The sequence below is a fragment of the Setaria italica genome, chromosome IX, assembly GCF_000263155.2.
Source record: "Setaria italica strain Yugu1 chromosome IX, Setaria_italica_v2.0, whole genome shotgun sequence".
Lineage (NCBI taxonomy): Eukaryota > Viridiplantae > Streptophyta > Magnoliopsida > Poales > Poaceae > Setaria > Setaria italica.
The window spans coordinates 3,458,483-3,474,749 of NC_028458.1; the positions used below are offsets into that span (position 1 = coordinate 3,458,483).

The following is a 16,267-nucleotide window of genomic DNA, read 5'->3' on the forward strand; positions in this document are numbered from 1 at the left end:
AACTAATTGCAGAACCCCTATACTATTTCGCGAGATGAATCTATTAAGCCTAATTAATCCATCATTAGTAAATGGTTACTGTAGCACTACATTGTCAAATCATGAACTAATTAGGCTTAATAGATTCGTCTCGCGAATTAGACTACATCTGTGCAATTAGTTTTGTAATTAGTCTATGTTTAATACTCCTAATTAGCATCAAACATCCGATATGATATTGCTAAGCTTTAGCATAGGTATTCAAACCCCGCCTTAGTTTCATCGCCGGATCGTTGTGCCTCCATGCCATACGCGACACCCAGACCTGGTCTTGATTTGACACTTGATTGTTCGTTACTCGCCTGGATTGGTTGGCCGCTTGGGCCCGGTCGTCGGCGTGAGCACGGCCACCCCCGTGGCGCGACGGCCTCGTCCGTCGCTCTCGTCCTTGGACTTGCGTGCCACAGAGATTCATCTCAAAAAATACTCCCAAACCGTTGGCATCTGGCGAGAAGATCCCATGGGAGTGAGAGGCTGAGATCCGCCGCCCAATCATCGTTGGCATTTGCCATTTGGCAAGGACAAAGTGCAGGTTGGACTTCCCACGTCCCACTGCTGGTCCATCAGTGATCAGTCCATGGTTAGGATTTCAGAAGTTGCAGCGGTGAGGAGCGGGCTCACCTGTCAGTGACCTTACCTCCGAGGGCCCAGTTGCTAGTGGTAGAAAAGAAGCAACCAATAATTGCGCGCAATAAGAACCCGGATGCTTCACCAATCACCACTAATCTTGTCAATCGGTATTCGGTAGCAAACTAGCAACCCATGATTTGCGCAGTTTCTTTCTCTGTTTGCAGTGGCATGATTGTCGAGTCGTCGCAATCAGGCAAAGGAAGGGAAAGGGCGAGCTGCAAAGCCCACGCAGGCAGGAGGCCAAGAGCAGAAGAGAAAGGGCCGGATCCACCCGACCCACCACCACCTACCCCAAACGGAAGCCCACGTCCCCACACGGAACGGCGAGGAGAGGGGAGGGAGGTAGGGCGTGCGCCTTCGCGACGCGGCCGGCGGAGGGAGGGATGTGCGAGGGGAGGCGGCCGGCGTGGGCGTGGGCGGCGGCGGCGGAGCTGCGGCGGAGGGAGGCGGCGGCGGACGCGCAGCTGGCGGCGGCGCGGGCGCGCCTCGCGGAGGCGCTGGCGGAGCTGGAGCGGGCGCGGGCGCGCGCCGCCGAGCTGCAGCGCCGCCTCGAGCAGACCTACGGCAAGCGCCGCCGCCTCGTCGAGAAGGCCCGCGGCCGGATCCACGAGATCCGCGCGCGCCTCCACGAGCGCGAGCAGCCGCCGCCGCCCCCCGCGGAGCCCGAGCCCGATCGCTCCGCCGCCACTTCCTCCTCGTCTTCCTAGGTGCGTATTCCCTTCATCCGATAGAGCCTGCTACCCGGTTCCTCGATGCTGCTTGCTTTGTTGATCAAACGCTGTCGATTGCTGGCAGTAGCAATCGATCGTGTCCGGTCTCTGATCGAACAGTAGCTACCAAATCCCCTTCTCGGTTGTTCTCCGTCTCTGATGGAATGGAACAGTAGCTAACAAATTCTTGTGCTTCCGATTTTCGCCTGCAGGGCAAGCTGCTGTCGATGATGCCTGTTTGTTGCTACCGCTTCTCTTTTCAGAACTTCACATTGGGAGCTGCAACTGCAACTAGCTAGTTATTAGGCTATGTATGTAATATACTAGTGTCAGTGATCGGAAACTTGCTCAACTATTGAATCGGATTGGGAATTAGTGGTAGAAACATTCTAATGCTACAAGAAATTGAGCTCAGGTCCTCGTTGACCATCTCTCTGCAGAAGCTCAGTTCTTTTCCTGTTTAACTAACGTTTAGTTCTTTTTGTGATGGGGTTTCCGTGTGGAGAATTCCCATTGCTGGCGGCTGGTGATTACTTTGTCCGAGATAATCCTGTCGATTAATTTAATTTTCCATTGTGAGTAGTCTCTCTATAAAAAAAGGCGAGTGGATAGAACAGTGAGAAAGGTGAAGCACATGCGTCGTCCAGCCTTTCCACGGAACTGCATTCAGTTCTTCATGCTGAAACGCATGACGATGCCTGCGATTGCAAGAAAAGAACCTGCCAAACCCTGAATCCTTCAGACCCAACGATCACCGTCAGTCGGCTGGCCAAGCAAGCATGACTGCATGACCAAAGTCTTCACCCACGACCACAAATCTCATCCCCCCTAAAAAACCATCATGCCATGACAACAACATGCTGCAGAGTGTACAGGCTACTGCCGCATTGCTCAAACGGACGGGGCTCCTCTGCAGTTCTGACTCCGCAGCTGGGCTCACTGACGTGTGGTCCCGGACCCACACGTCAGGGACTCAACTGCAGAGTGCAGTACTTCGGAGGATCACTTCCGCTCAAACCGTAGAGTACTGTTACGCGTCTTCAGCAACTACGTAGCTCTCATATGCTGTAATATCCGGATTAAAATTTCATAGATCATGACATAATAAGTAGCCAAGTGTGCGGGAGTATAGTTCATCAGCCTGGATCCTTCAGAAAAAATCACAACCCAGATGCCGTAGAGAGCTCTTGCATTTACCAATTCCACGGATGCAAATAATTTGAGTTCGTCATAAGGTCTACTATACTACGAAATCACTTGAATGGCTTGTAGGGAGGAGCAGAAGGCAGCTGAAGTACTCGCTTGAATGGCAGATACGGGATACAATCATACCAGTCACCAAAGCATCTCTTATCCAGAAAATCAACCAACCTGATTTCAGTTGTTCTTCTCCAGTCAAATGGGGTACGGCTTCCTTTGTATCTTACATTCACCATATCTTGTTTTTTTAGCCAAAAGAGCGTCGATTTTACCCCATTCACAATCGCAACGGGAGGATACTTGCTGAATCAAGCAAGGCCTAGCATTTGAAACATTTGCACGCTAAAGAAATGAAACGATAGAAACAGCAAGGAAAAATGTTGAATTTCTGGATCTTACAATTCAAAGAAACTGAGAATTCTCGAATTCAAAATAAAAGCTATACATTGCTCGAGTACTCCGCTGACGATGAACAAAGCTGATGGAAAACTGAACAGACACCATGTTACTGTTATAGGCTGCAACCAGTAAAGGCCTGCGGGCGGCGTAAGGCCGCCATATACCACAATATAAGGCCCATCTTTAATCTGCTCCCCACTGGGCCCATCACGCTAGGAAGCCCATCACCACCTACCTCACACTGGGCTTCTCCGAGCTAGATCCACTGGAAAACCCTACTCCGACGCGACCGCGAAGCTCGCCCCGCCGTAGCCCGTAGCCTCGCTGCCGGCGCGAGCTTGTCGGCGGTAATGTCGATCCGAATGGCTTGATGGTGCTGCACGTGGCGAGAGCGTCCATGCGCTTCACCGATGCTGATGCAGGTCCATCCATGCGGATGTGGCTGACCGGGCCTCAGCCTGCACTGTTCCCCCGCCGACTGCCGACTACGCACCTACGTTGCAGTTCACGAGGGGGCCGCCATCCGGCCACGGGCGATGGACTCTACGAAGATACTATAGTGCCGCCGTCACCTTGGCCGGGGATGCCGCCACGGCGCCACCGCTGCCCGGCCGGCCGACAGGCCACGGCAACCTGTAGAACCCGCTTCAGTAATCAGGTGAGATTTCAGTTCTGTTTCTGCTGGAGGTGTTGGGTGGTCAATAGTGTATACCACTGTCAACCGATGCCCTCTAATTTGCAACAGCCTATGCATTTTATTACTGACCAGTCTCGTTTGGTAGAGTTCAGCGATTCTATCGAAATTCGGCCATAAATTTATGTGGGATATATGGTTGTCCTTGTGATATTGATTTTGGGCTGCACTCTTCTTTAATTCAGTTCATGGATTCACTTGCTCTCTGCTCTCTCCTCCCCCCTGTACTCTCTCCCAAGGGGCGCCGTGCTTACCCCAAAAATGGGACACCGTTTGATGGAATGAAAAGTTTCAGGTGGGCTCCTGGCCCCCCGTTGGTTCCTCAAAAAAAAAAAAAGAAATCCTGCACTTAAAGCATATCTGTACAAATGTCATCTGATTTGAAATGGTTTGCCTTGTTAGTGTATGATTTAGTGTGACTTTCGTGGGAACTGGGTTTGCCTTTCATTAGTATTGGAATGCATTCAATACAGCATTCCTATTTTTTACATAACGGCTGAAATATGAGTGCCAATTTTTCATTCGCTACTATCGCTAGGAAGTTCACACGGCAGCTACATTCTTCACAGCAGTTAATATGCCCCGGATACAAGAAAATGGTCTTGGGGAGTCTGGTAGTTTATACCACCTTCCGAGGCTTTCTGCTGTCAATTTTTCTATCCTCTTGCGTGTCTTTTAAATCTTTGTGATTTGCTGATATGGTGTTGCATACTGTTCATAAAATTAGACTAGCCAGCCTAAGCCGCATTCAATCAGTAACATTGTTTACTGTGCCCAGAGATTGCATCACTGGATACTTGCAACCACTATGCTCGTTCTGAGCTGTCAAGATTAGTGTAGGCCGGAGAAGATGGGCACCTATCTGATTTACTCTGCACCTATTCTTAGATAGGAGTTAGTACCCTAGTTTGTACTTTTATTGTTTAATGAGTTGCATCAGCAGTTTTAAGCAATTTTGTAGATTGTGCTTATTGTGGGTTCTAGAGTAATCTTGTTCAGGGAAGGCCAGCACTTGTATGTTGTCGTTGATGGTGTCAAACTCCCTCTGTATTGCTTCTTCATTATGATAATGTTAAAAAAACTTAAAATAGTTCTAGATCTGAAATACCTTTTCCCCCCCCCAACAAATGCATTCAAAGGAATTGTTATTAATGCTTCCTTAAAAGTTATGTTCCATTTAGTTTGTATTTTATGAAGCAGTATGTAAAGAAATTGCTGTTGATGCAATTGTTGTGTCTTATTTTCTCTGTTTGTGCCTGCGTATGTAGAAGCCTAAGCAACAATAGCATACCTTTTGATAAAAGTTCTTTCCATTCTGTCATGCCTATCTTTTACCCGTTCTGGTTGATTGCCATAAATTTTAGAGTTATTGGCCCCATAAACTAATTGGATTCAGGGCTTCTCTTCATCGGTTGCACTTTCGAAATTGTGTGTAGAAAATTGCACATTTTCCAGCGCGCAACCAAAAATAATTGTGAGGAACCTATTTGTCTGAGCTTAGTGTTAGCTTATGACTTGTAAGTTATCACAAACATTAACTTTTTTAGTTTATATTTCTTATCTTATCCGTACCTCTTTAGTCTTGTTTGTACAAGGGTTCATGTGGACAAATTAATTATATAGGTGAACATAAACGGAACATGTTTTGTTGATTTACGTGATGAGGATCGAAGTTTTTAGAATGTGTTTAATTGATAAGTGGCTCCACTCATTTCATTTGTGAACAATCATGTTACTTCATACTAGGATAACTACTCAAGAGGTCTGAGCATGATCTGAGGGTAGGGATGCAAAATTCTTATTTCATCACATAATATTTTACCTTCTGCTAAAGCTATCTAGATAATTTTGTTGATGAACTGATCTGCTTATAGGATTAAAGCAGGCCCTACGTAGCGTCTTCCATGGCTGGAAGAGCTGATCAACTAGATGCCTCTTTTTTCCTCTTTACCCCTTGCCCAATCGGAATTCTATGTCTATGGTTACATCTGAATCTCTTTTATCCCATCATCATGTACTCGAAGACTGTAATGCTTAACCTCTCGTACCGACGTACCCTGGTTGGTGGTTTAGTCGCAGCTTACGATGTGCTGTCTTTGAACTTGTTCCCGGGCTTCTGTTAATGCATGAATGCTTTCCTACTTTTAAGGTCACTTTCGTACTACTACTTATTACTAACCACATTCGTCTCCATAATACTAGGTACTTGTACAAAGGTTTGGTATCATGGTGTGCCGGGCAGAAAAGATAAGTGGTCCTTGGTTTTGAACTTTTGATCCAAAGTTCATGAGGCCATCATGATAAAGGCAAAACTACAGCCTTTGGTGCTTGAAGTTTCAAAGTTCCATTCCTCCTTTCATCTGGGCACTCATCGTTATCGACTTATCGTCGTATGGAGCAGCTCAAAGTGTTTGCATGGTACCAGAAGACCCAACGCCGATGCAACATGCACCAGAATTTGCCATGACGTCCAAGTGCTACCGCTGGCACACCCTTTGTTCTTAGAAGTAACCTCTGCATCTTCTATTCGTTTTCTTCAGTACCACACCTTCCACACTCCATGTTTGATGTGCATAGCTGCTACTGAAAGTCTGAAACCCTGTTGCACGATGCAAAACTGGCCCCGTACCTGGGAGCACTGTGCCGTTGTCCTGGAGCTCTGAATTCGCCAACGTCTTTTGTACGGCGTCAGTAAAAACCCGGCAATCAGTCGCCCCCAACCCTGGTCCTTAGCCTACAATCACACCATGTGATCGTTCATGGCCTGCGATCTGGATGGAGCGCGCAGGACGCGGCCACCACAGTGCGACGCCGCGCCGGTGGCGGCCACCTCGCCGGATCTGGAGGCCGTGCCGCCATTGATGGCCGTGTCGGGGCGGCACGGGCGGCGTAGCGTGGGATGGCCGGTTGCGGCCGAATTTACTCCGTGCTCCCGGGAACGCCGTGCCAGGACGGCCATGGCGTTCGCGGCCACCACGGGGTGATGCCACTGATCCTTGGATGCTACGAAAGTTCACGGCTGGGCGGCTGGCATCCGGGTCCGGGCTCCGTTACCGGCGGAGTAATGGCACCGGGCGGATCGCCACCAACCGGACCTGACACCGGCGACAGTAATGGCGCCCGGAGTACGTGCGCGTACGTGTGCCCGATCGATGGCACGTACTACGTCTCGACAAGCCGGCACTCACTCTTCGAGCCGTCAGCCTTCACTCACTCACCTACACATGGATGATGAACAGGCTCGGCTCGCTTGCTTGCGTTCATCGCAAACTTTGATGGGCCAGGCCATTGCGTTCTTGCTTTCTCCTGGATGAATTTTTCCTTGATTTGGTGTAAATGGCAGTGGTACCGACTGTTTCAATAGTGGAAAACTTGTTTGGTTTGTGAGAAGGTACAAGGATTAAAGAGCGAACCTGTGATAGTTTGGTTAACATCGTGATGCTTTCTCTTCCTTTTTCTTGTAGTTGCATCCTTGTGGCCCCATGCCGCATGCTTTTGATGCCTAAAATGGGAAAAAGGTAGTCTCAGGTTTCTATGCAAAAGATAGTCGATTTGGTTGGCATCTCCTTTTTCTTTTCTTTGTTCTTCGCGAACTATTAAGACGTACAGGACTCGTAAATGGCACAACGTTTTTTCTTGAACGAATGTAAATGGAACAACATGGTTCTTGCAGGATCACATATATTGTGTCCTTTTCAGTGGAAAAGTGTTGGTAAATGCTACTCCTTCCGTTCCAAATTACTGGTCGTTTTGATTTTTCTAGGTTTATAGATATTATTATACATCTAGACATACACTATATCTAGATGCATAACAATACCTACGAATTTAAAAAAACTAAAATGACCTACAATTTGGAATGAAGGGAGTACTATTTTTCATTAGGATTTGTCGTGTGCAGATTAAACACGGGCGCATGCACGTCACCACGTTGCTCCACCGCAAGGACCACACAGTTCCGTAATGAAGTGAAGCCGACGGAAGTGCCGGCCACATAACCAGTTTGTTCAGTTCCAAGAACACTTGCTCATCAGCTCCATGACCTGCCATCCTGTTTGACGAGGAAGAGTTTGGTGCTGTCGCAGCAGGAGGACAAAGCTTCTACCTCTACTAGGGGCCCAAGTTAGTTGGATGATGACATGGCAAGCATTCATTTCCCTAGTTATCCACCTTCACAAAAAAAAAATCTCACAAACAAAAAGTAAATCATTTAGCAAGGGATTCAGACGACTCTGAAGTTTGCAAGGCTCAAACTTTTCAGTGCAGCTGCAGTTTACCGTGGTTGCAGTGTTCTCCTGCATTCTGTGTTCAAGGGAACCCTTCTCCCCTGCATCCTCGCAGGGCATGAATGCGGGAGACGCTTTTGGTCTTTGCACTTCGTCGCTTTAGGCAAAGCAGCCTCAGGTCGGCAGCTCCTGGGGTAGAAGTGCCGAGGAAACGAACCAACGGATCGGAGAAAAGAAGGGAAAAAAGCACGAGGAAAAATAAAGGGTGTGTTCATCATATAGCTGAGGAAAGCATGATGTCTTACCGTGCAATAATGTCACCATGTCGGTCCTAACGTCTAGTGCTAGCAGTACTGCTCTTCAGGAGTAGCTGGCCTATCAGTAAAAAGGAAGACGTTTGTGAGATCGATCATTGCACGGAATGAATCTATAGATTTTTTTTTTGTTTTAATGGATAGATCATTGTAATCCTGAGCATGGCAAAGCCAAACATCACCTGTCAAAGTAAAAAGCCTGCGAGACTAAAGGTTCGTTTGGGAGGGTTTATTTGATCTTTGCCTTTACCTGAGATAGAGCATTGTATCGGAAGCTATTTTGCAAAATAAGATAAAAATGAATTAGAAGTCGGATACCGTTTTAAAAGAAGTCCTTCCAAATGGCACTTAACTCGGCAGCTAACTCTGTACCCTTCAGTTTCTACAAAAGTTCACTAGGAAAAAAACATATACTTGTAACCATACTAAAGGAGCACAGTATTCTACGGAGTACGACCTATCATTGAACAAGCACAGATTAAGAAAGAAGACGAATCTAATCCCAAGAAAGCAGTGAAGCATCACACCAGCTGATAGCACTTTATTTTTTATTTTATTTTATTTGCCCATATAAAGAGAGTGATAGTGTAGCTCTGAAACACTACTGGACTGCCATCCTTTGTACGTTGCCTGCTCCCTCCATGTCCAGCTCAGCCTTTGGAGACACCACCTGTCCGTTGCTCCAGTCGCCTCTTCCTCTGCCACCCCCGTGATGCGCCGCGCTGCTGCACTACTAGTACTAGTTGACACTCGCTGAGTGAGCTCTGACCTCTGAGCTGGGACAATACCACAGAACACCGGCAACAAGCGGCCATAGACCGCAAGAAACGCGAAGCTCTTCCCGCCGTTTATTCGCGCCCGTTGTTCTGATAACCATTGATCTGAGCTCTGAAGAAGGTCTTCCTGGCCTCTTCATTGCTGCTGCTTCGGCGACTGCAAGGTGACATTAAGTTCGTTCACGGTTTTCTTGTGAAGTGCTAGTAATCTTGGCGCCTAGTGGTAGCGAGCGGTTCTTGCAACGGGTAGCAGCAGGGTTCATTGGTTTCTCTTTCAGTGCTTTGTTGACCAGGCATGGGGGGAGATGCTAGTTTGCTTGCCAGCCGGGTGCCCAGGTGCTTAGAAGTTTGGAGTTCACTCTGCTCACTGTTTTCTAGTGTCCGATAGCTGTCTCGACCTCCAAGAAGCTTTGCTCACTTTCTTTTTCTTTGCCTCCTTACATTTAAACCTCTGAAGTCTGAACTTTAGTGCCGCATCTCTGCTGCTGCTGATCAAGGGGGAGACGAGCTCGTTAGTTTTGCTTCTTGATGATGTTTTCTCCTCCTATTTACCCACGTCTGGCTATTCATTCTATTGATGCTGTTACTGTTCTTGGTCAGGAGAAACCGATCCAAGATCAGGCAAAGACAGGCCTAGCTTCGTTGATAAGCTTTTGCACTCCGCTGGTTCGTGTTGCTTGATAAAGAACAGAGTGGAGCAGTGACTACAGTGTTTCTTGATCGAGAAATCCTCCCATCTCCAATGGCGAGGCCGGACCATCTCCTGCTCATCTTCTTCTCGGTGCTTCTTGCGTTGCTCCCGGAGACCACACAGCTCCAGCCTTCGCAGGTATGGACTCTGATCAAGATCCAGCAGCTCCTGAACGATCCTCCAATGCTCAGCCACTGGCGCCACAGCACCGACTTCTGTGGCGGCGCCGGCGGCTTCATGGGCCCTACCGGCTCGGCTGCTGTCCTGTGCTACGGTGACACCGTGACGCAGCTCCACATCGCCGGCGCCCCGGGCTCCCCGCCGCTGCCCAGGAACTTCTCCGTCGGCGCACTGGTCACGACGCTGTCCAGGCTCCCCGACCTCAAGGTGCTCACGCTCTCCAGCGTCGGCCTCTGGGGCCCCCTGCCAGGGAAGCTCGGCCGGCTCGCCGCGCTGGAGATCGTCAACGTCAGCGGGAACTACCTCTACGGCGACATCCCAAGGGGCATGTCGCGGCTCGCCGGCCTCCAGACGCTGGTCCTCGACGACAACATACTCGGCGGCGAGCTGCCGGCGTGGATCGGCACGCTGCCGTCGCTGACCGTGCTGAGCCTGCGGAACAACACGTTCCGCGGCGCCGTGCCGGAGTCCATCGGGAGCATGCCGTCGCTGAGGTCGCTCGTGCTCGCCTCCAACAACCTGTCCGGGAACCTGCCGGACATGAGCCGGCTGACCAACCTCCAGGCGATCGACGTCAGCGGCAACTCGCTCGGGCCAGCGTTCCCCAAGCTCGGGAGGAAGGTGGTCACCGTCGTGCTGAGCCGGAACAGGTTCGGCGGCGGCCTTCCGGAGGCGCTGGGCTCGTTCTACCTGCTGGAGCGGCTGGACGTGTCCTGGAACAGGTTCGTCGGTCCGTTCACGCCGGCGCTGCTGTCCCTGCCGTCCATCCGGTACCTGAGCATCGCCGGGAACAGGTTCACCGGAACGCTGTCCGACAAGGCGCTGTGCGGCGACAACCTCCGGTTCGTCGACCTGTCGTTGAATCTCCTCATGGGGAGCGTGCCAGCCTGCTTGAGATCACCGGACAGGAAGCCGGACACGGTGGTGCTCGTCTCGACCAACTGCTTGGACAGCAGCGATGGTTCACAACGCCCGTCACCGTTCTGTCAGAACCAAGCCTTGGCCGTGGGGATAATGCCCGGCAAGGAGAGGAGGAACGCTGCAAGCAAGGCAGGCTTCGTCGCCGGCATTGTGATGGCGACCCTTGTAGCCGTTTCAGTTGTCGGTTTTATCGTCTTCTTCACCGTGAGGAAGGCAGCAACGAAAGGTTCAAAGGCAAGGACTCTGGCGACTTCAGAGGAAGAAAGTTCTTCGACTGGATACCCTTCCAAGTTGCTCGCTGATGCACGTATGATCTCAGGCTCCTATGCATAGAATTGCTTCTTTATCAGTTCATTCTGATGTCGAAATCGCTAACTTCAGTTTTTCTCTGGGAATTTGGAACAAAAAAGGTTACATATCACAGACAGTGAAGCTGGGAGCTCTGGGGATCCCATCATACAGATCATTTTCTTTGGTCGAGCTTGAAGCTGCAACTAACAACTTCGAAAACTCTTACCTACTGGGACAAGACTCTCTTGGCGAGGTATGATGTCATCTTCTTGTTTGCTCACTTCACTGTCAAGAGGACATCTGATGTATGCAGTTTACTGTCCCCTGTTCCTGTTATGTTTATCAGTATCAGCTCACGTGAATACGCGATCATCATGTTTTCATTTGAAATGCCATGGCCCATGGAATCACATTTATATAACTGTATCGTGCTTTACTATCAGATGTACCGAGGAAGGTTAGGCAATGGCACCCCAGTGACGATCAGGACTCTGAAGATCAAGAGGAGCCAAACTACCCAAAGCTTAAACCGTCACATTGATACCATCTCTAGGCTCAGGCATCAAAACTTGGTCAGCGCTCTAGGACACTGCTTTGAGTATGATCTTGACGATTCCACTGTGACCCAGTTGTACATCGTGTTCGAGTACGTGCAAAATGGGAACCTTAGAAGCAGGATCTCGCGTAAGTTCTTTTCCTCCTGCATTGGTTTCACTTACTCTGATGACGCAGACACTGAATGATATTCTGCTTTCTGAACTGAATTTCACCAGAAGGAACTGAAGGATGCAAGCTTACCTGGTCACAAAGGATATCAGCTGCCATCGGTGTCGCCAAGGGTATCCAGTTCTTGCACGGAGGGATCATACCTGGCCTAGTTGGAAATGATCTGAGGATCACCAATATTCTTCTAGATCAGAATCACGTTGCCAAAATCGGCAACTACAATATCCCAATCCTAGCAGAGGCCATGAAATCTGAGGTAGATGGGCGAAAACTAAATTAATGCTTTGACATTGAGCTACTTCTAGTAACTTTTTGGGTGTTTGATGCTGACTAACACGTACCGTTGTTTTGTTGTTTGTCAATCCAAGAAAGGAGGAGCTGGAAACAAGTTCCAAACTGATAGGTACTTAAGCAGAATGGCGTCTTACACTACCATCCACCAGTTCCAATCACTGTGGCTAATCACACCATCATTTTTCTTTTGCAGTCCGATGTACAGCGATAAGACCGACATTTTCGATTTTGGGGTGATCCTACTTGAGGTTGTGTCTGGGAAGACCATCACATCCATGTATGAGGTGGATATACTGAAAGAACTGGTATGTGTCATCAGTTCATCACTCTCTCTTTCCGACAATGCTAACTTTATGATCACCTGAATGAACCTCAATGTGCTGCAGCTTGCCTGGGCAATCGCCGACGAGGACCGAGTCAGGAGGAGGAGCTTTGCAGACCCGGCGGTGAGCAAGGGGTGCTCAGACGAGTCACTGAGAACGGTCATGGAGATCTGCCAGAGATGCCTAGCCAAGGAGGCAGCACAGAGGCCTTCAGTGGAGGACGTGCTCTGGAACCTGCAGTTCGCCGCCCAGGTGCAGGACGACTGGGAGGTGGAAGCGTGGAGCAGCGGTGGCGGAAGCCCGGTGTCGTCGTCATCCAGGGTCACCAGGCCGTCTCGGCTGAACTTGAGCAGATGATCAGGTGATTCTCCAGTAGAGCTCTCATGCCCATCCTGGCTCTAGTTGTGAAGCGACATGAGACTGCTGCAGGTTGGATCTGAGGATGGAAACGTTGAGCCAGTGTACAGCAACTGCAGCTGATGAAATGCTGAAACCTGAAACGCACCACCACTTAAAACTACCCATGGTGCATAAACAACCAAGTGTGCATTGTTTTTGTTTTGTCAGTGTAAAGTTCTTTTTTGGATCCTTTTCTCCATTGTTTTGCTATCTAGAAGAAAAATAATGGTGTGCCTTTAGTAACAATTTTCTCTATGGGAGTACAATCAATAATGATGTAACAGGCATGGCCTTGTGCGTTCTGAATTTCGGCGATCATTTTGTAACTGCTGCTTGAGCTACCATTTATGATTTATCATAAGAACAGGATGAACAGCCTTCTCAGGAGTATCTCGTGAGTGGACATTCGTGCAGCGACAAAGATGCGTGACGCTTCTGTAAACCTAGCAGCAACTTGGCTTAGCTATAAAACTTTTGCATATGCATCAATACCCGAGTTCATGAAACCGTTCACCACTATATCAGAAAAAACGGCAGGCAGCAGTACAACAAGGGACTGAACCACAAGGACACAACAATCGCTGAGGATTTTAATGGTTATAAGCGGATAATACAGACCGGCCAAGTATGAAATGCAGATGCTTATTGCACCATCTGGTGAAGCGGATAGAAACTTAGTCGGCTGTCCAGCTCTGTTCCACAACCTCACGAACTTTGCGGTTGTACTCACGCTTGTTCTCGCTGAACATTCTGGCTGCTTCAGAGTTAGCCGGAGAATTTGGGTTTGGGTCACACAGCAGGGACTGCAAAGGGAAGCACAACATAAGGAAATAAGTATGGCATTTTGACACGTTCAGTGAGGCATCACCCATGGCCCAAACCACTTTTTGGAAGCAGCAGGACTAATATAAATTCAGATAACAGACGCAGAATGGATAGAAGACTCTACTTCCATGATACAATCGAACATTGGAAAAGATTTCCATTGCTAACTACCTATAGGTGGCATGTTGCCCATGTGGAAATACACCGGTGCTTTGGTCAATAATATCAACTTCCAACAAAATATGGATGGCTTTCGTCTATCCTTTTTTACTGACATCAGGTGATGGGGAAAACATTTGCTTTCTTTCACCCTAAGTATGGAACTGGAGTAGGATATGCTCCAAAACCATAGCAATGCATTGAAATGATAACAATATGAATTTGGTAAGTACCTATTGCGTGAGCATTCTACTGGCAATAGCAAGTAGTAGAATCAATCACAGGAACACATTGGACATCGTAGTGGTAGAACAAAATGAGATATTTCAACTCTGATAGGTTGAGAGAGAAAATAAATGATACCTGAATAGAGGTCAATATTGCTGCAACATCATAGATAGGGCTCCACTGGTTTTGTAGGATGTCCAAGCAGATGCTTCCATCCGCATAGACTGGAAAACAAATGATTGTATTAAATCAGTTGCTGTGTATGTATTAAGGATTTAATACCTGAGGATTATTTAGTTAATTCTGAAGACAACAATAATGATGAAAAAAGTAGATAAAGAGAACATACTGTTTGGGTGAAACATCCTCGAAACAAACCGAACAGTTGGAGGCTTGTTGGGGTAATCTTCTGTAAATTGCAGAGTCAGCTTGAACGTGCCTACAGGTGTAAAACAATCAGATGTTTAGTGAACTTACAATTAAAATCATAACACAGCCAGTTTGTTCTACTTCGTAACGAAACATGTTCTCATGGAAAAAAGTCCCAAGGAAGTGATTTTAGTCAATTGCTTCTTAACAAACCAAAATTAAGGTACAAATTGAAAGATGTTGTAATCAATAATCCTAATCACATAGGAGGAAAAACAGAGCTTTAGTCTTTTAGGCAACAGATTGGACGTCCCAAGCTTAATGTTTGCCCAATATTCTCTTAAATAGTTCCAAACAGAAACAAATTACAGTTACCGATGAGTTGTCTCAAATTAATTATTTAGCATGGCCACATCTGTAGAAATATTAAGTAATTATGTCACCAATGCCTTTTTATTAGCAACATTGAAACTTCCACTAGCTCTGATGTATCACATGGTCTTATGTTGCAACACAAATTTATTCCTCACAAAAGGTTGTCATGTATTTATCACACAAATGGTTTCTCTTACATCTATACTGAAGTTGTTTGTGAAATAGTATAAAAAATAACTCTAATAACTCTCACGAGCTGAATCAACCATTTTCCAGTCCAACATCAACATTCAAGAGATGAGGCAAAATATAGTCCAACCCTTTCTTGCGCATACAATATCTATATGAAACACCCTCCTGGTACCGAATAACTTAAACCATGGTTATTGACTAGGCTATTAATGCTTTGCAATAGGTCCAGGGCCGCAGGATGCAGGCTAAAGTCGCTCTCATTTGCTCATGAAAGTCAATAGTTCAGTTCCTCAAGTTATAATCCCAATTGACATGAAGCTTGTTCTTTTATTCGCTGTAAGGACAGAGATGTATTATTATGATTGGCCAGGATGCACATATACAGAGTTGACTAAACAATCCTCAAGCCAATCAGACACGCCTTCCCTTTCGCCAGCTTGTGACAGCCCTTAGCATTAAAGGACAATACAGACGCGTGACAGAACAAGCCCTTTACTTTTTTCGGTAAACAACCCATAAGAGATGACACAACTGCAAGTTTCCTACATCAGTAGAGCATGCAAATGAAGCAAGGGGCCTAGGTGGGCAGCTTGTTCTTAAGCTCGCAAGAGTAACTATTCGCATTTCGTTGACCTTTCTTTGCATCTACACTTTGAGATGCCAATCAAACGAGAAATATAGCACATAAAGTGCACAATTACGGGATAAAAATCAGCATAAGGTAGAATTTCAGTCAACCAACCACCAAATAACGAAACTAGCAGTACCCAGATCGAATCAAACTAAATCAGATGGGCTCACCTCCATCCCACGGCGTGTCATCCGGCCTGCAGAATCGCAACAAACACCAGAGCAGAGCACGCACAATCAGCACCAAAGCCCGCCAAACGAATCACAGCCTCACTAGATCCTAATCACAGGGGAAAAAAGACGGCGTGATTACCCGAAGATGACGGCGTTCCAGAGCATGATGTTGTTGTCGTGCGGCGCGCCGCTGATGCCGGCGGGCGGGTCCTGCTGCAGCCGCTTGAAGTCCCGCATCAGCCGCTTCCTCGCCGGCGTCGACATCTCCGCCTCCCAGACCCCTAGCTCAGGCCCCGATCTCTCGCCCCACCCGGCCCCGCCGCGCGCGCGCGCGAGCTGCGCACGCCGGGTCTCCCCTCCTGGTACCCAGGCCCGAGAGGAGAAGCTTCGGAGCGAGAGGCGGGTGGGGAGGGAACGGGTGCGAAAAGGAGTCAGTATAACACGACACGGAGCGCGAGCGGCGTGACGTGACGCCCCCTTCCCCGAGAGCCCTCGCGTTACC

The 16,267-nt window shown here is 48.1% G+C and overlaps 3 protein-coding genes and 2 long non-coding RNA genes across 6 annotated transcripts; 3 read left to right on the forward strand and 2 right to left on the reverse strand.

Moving 5' to 3' along the window:
- The first annotated feature begins 785 nt into the window (after positions 1-785).
- LOC101786168 (protein SKIP34-like) lies at positions 786-1,919 on the forward strand. The gene is made up of 2 exons (XM_004981419.3): positions 786-1,376; positions 1,592-1,919. The coding sequence occupies exon 1, from the start codon at positions 1,053-1,055 to the stop codon at positions 1,374-1,376; it is 324 nt and encodes a 107-aa protein (XP_004981476.1). The 5' UTR covers positions 786-1,052; the 3' UTR covers positions 1,592-1,919.
- Positions 1,920-3,222: 1,303 nt separating this feature from the next.
- Positions 3,223-6,344, forward strand: LOC111255753. The gene is made up of 2 exons (XR_002675673.1): positions 3,223-3,636; positions 5,875-6,344. It is a non-coding gene; the product is annotated as an uncharacterized LOC111255753 (long non-coding RNA).
- Positions 6,345-7,291: 947 nt separating this feature from the next.
- Positions 7,292-8,408, reverse strand: LOC111255741. The gene is made up of 3 exons (XR_002675648.1): positions 8,204-8,408; positions 7,950-8,087; positions 7,292-7,842 (listed from the first exon to the last, which is right to left on the reverse strand). It is a non-coding gene; the product is annotated as an uncharacterized LOC111255741 (long non-coding RNA).
- Positions 8,409-8,665: 257 nt separating this feature from the next.
- LOC101786954 (probable inactive leucine-rich repeat receptor-like protein kinase At3g03770) lies at positions 8,666-13,157 on the forward strand. Of its 2 annotated transcripts, none has more exons than XM_004981421.4 (8): positions 8,666-9,152; positions 9,589-11,087; positions 11,191-11,324; positions 11,515-11,755; positions 11,845-12,053; positions 12,166-12,200; positions 12,285-12,396; positions 12,478-13,157. In XM_004981421.4, the coding sequence occupies exons 2-8, from the start codon at positions 9,731-9,733 to the stop codon at positions 12,769-12,771; spliced, it is 2,382 nt and encodes a 793-aa protein (XP_004981478.1). In that variant the 5' UTR covers positions 8,666-9,152; positions 9,589-9,730; the 3' UTR covers positions 12,772-13,157. The 2 variants fall into 2 exon arrangements, with proteins under 2 accessions (XP_004981478.1, XP_012698274.1); XM_012842820.3 differs by lacking the exon at positions 8,666-9,152 and adding an exon at positions 9,166-9,499.
- Positions 13,158-13,251: 94 nt separating this feature from the next.
- LOC101786560 (ubiquitin-conjugating enzyme E2 2) lies at positions 13,252-16,187 on the reverse strand. The gene is made up of 5 exons (XM_004981420.3): positions 15,905-16,187; positions 15,763-15,788; positions 14,375-14,464; positions 14,161-14,249; positions 13,252-13,616 (listed from the first exon to the last, which is right to left on the reverse strand). Exons 1-5 carry the CDS (start codon positions 16,027-16,029, stop codon positions 13,488-13,490), a joined length of 459 nt encoding a protein of 152 aa, XP_004981477.1. The 5' UTR covers positions 16,030-16,187; the 3' UTR covers positions 13,252-13,487.
- Positions 16,188-16,267: the final 80 nt, after the last annotated feature.

Excerpts from the sequence above, each read along its gene's own strand:
- LOC101786168 (XM_004981419.3), top strand. The coding sequence starts at position 1,053 with ATGTGCGAGGGGAGGCGGCCGGCGTGGGCGTGGGCGGCGGCGGCGGAG.
- LOC101786954 (XM_004981421.4), top strand. The coding sequence starts at position 9,731 with ATGGCGAGGCCGGACCATCTCCTGCTCATCTTCTTCTCGGTGCTTCTT. Across the intron at positions 11,756-11,844 it reads CCTTAGAAGCAGGATCTCGC|AAGGAACTGAAGGATGCAAG; the intron begins GTAAGTTCTTTT and ends GAATTTCACCAG. Across the intron at positions 12,201-12,284 it reads AACAAGTTCCAAACTGATAG|TCCGATGTACAGCGATAAGA; the intron begins GTACTTAAGCAG and ends TTTCTTTTGCAG.
- LOC101786560 (XM_004981420.3), bottom strand. The coding sequence starts at position 16,029 with ATGTCGACGCCGGCGAGGAAGCGGCTGATGCGGGACTTCAAGCGGCTG. Across the intron at positions 15,789-15,904 it reads TGGAACGCCGTCATCTTCGG|GCCGGATGACACGCCGTGGG; the intron begins GTAATCACGCCG and ends GCGATTCTGCAG. Across the intron at positions 13,617-14,160 it reads CAATATTGACCTCTATTCAG|TCCCTGCTGTGTGACCCAAA; the intron begins GTATCATTTATT and ends TTCCCTTTGCAG.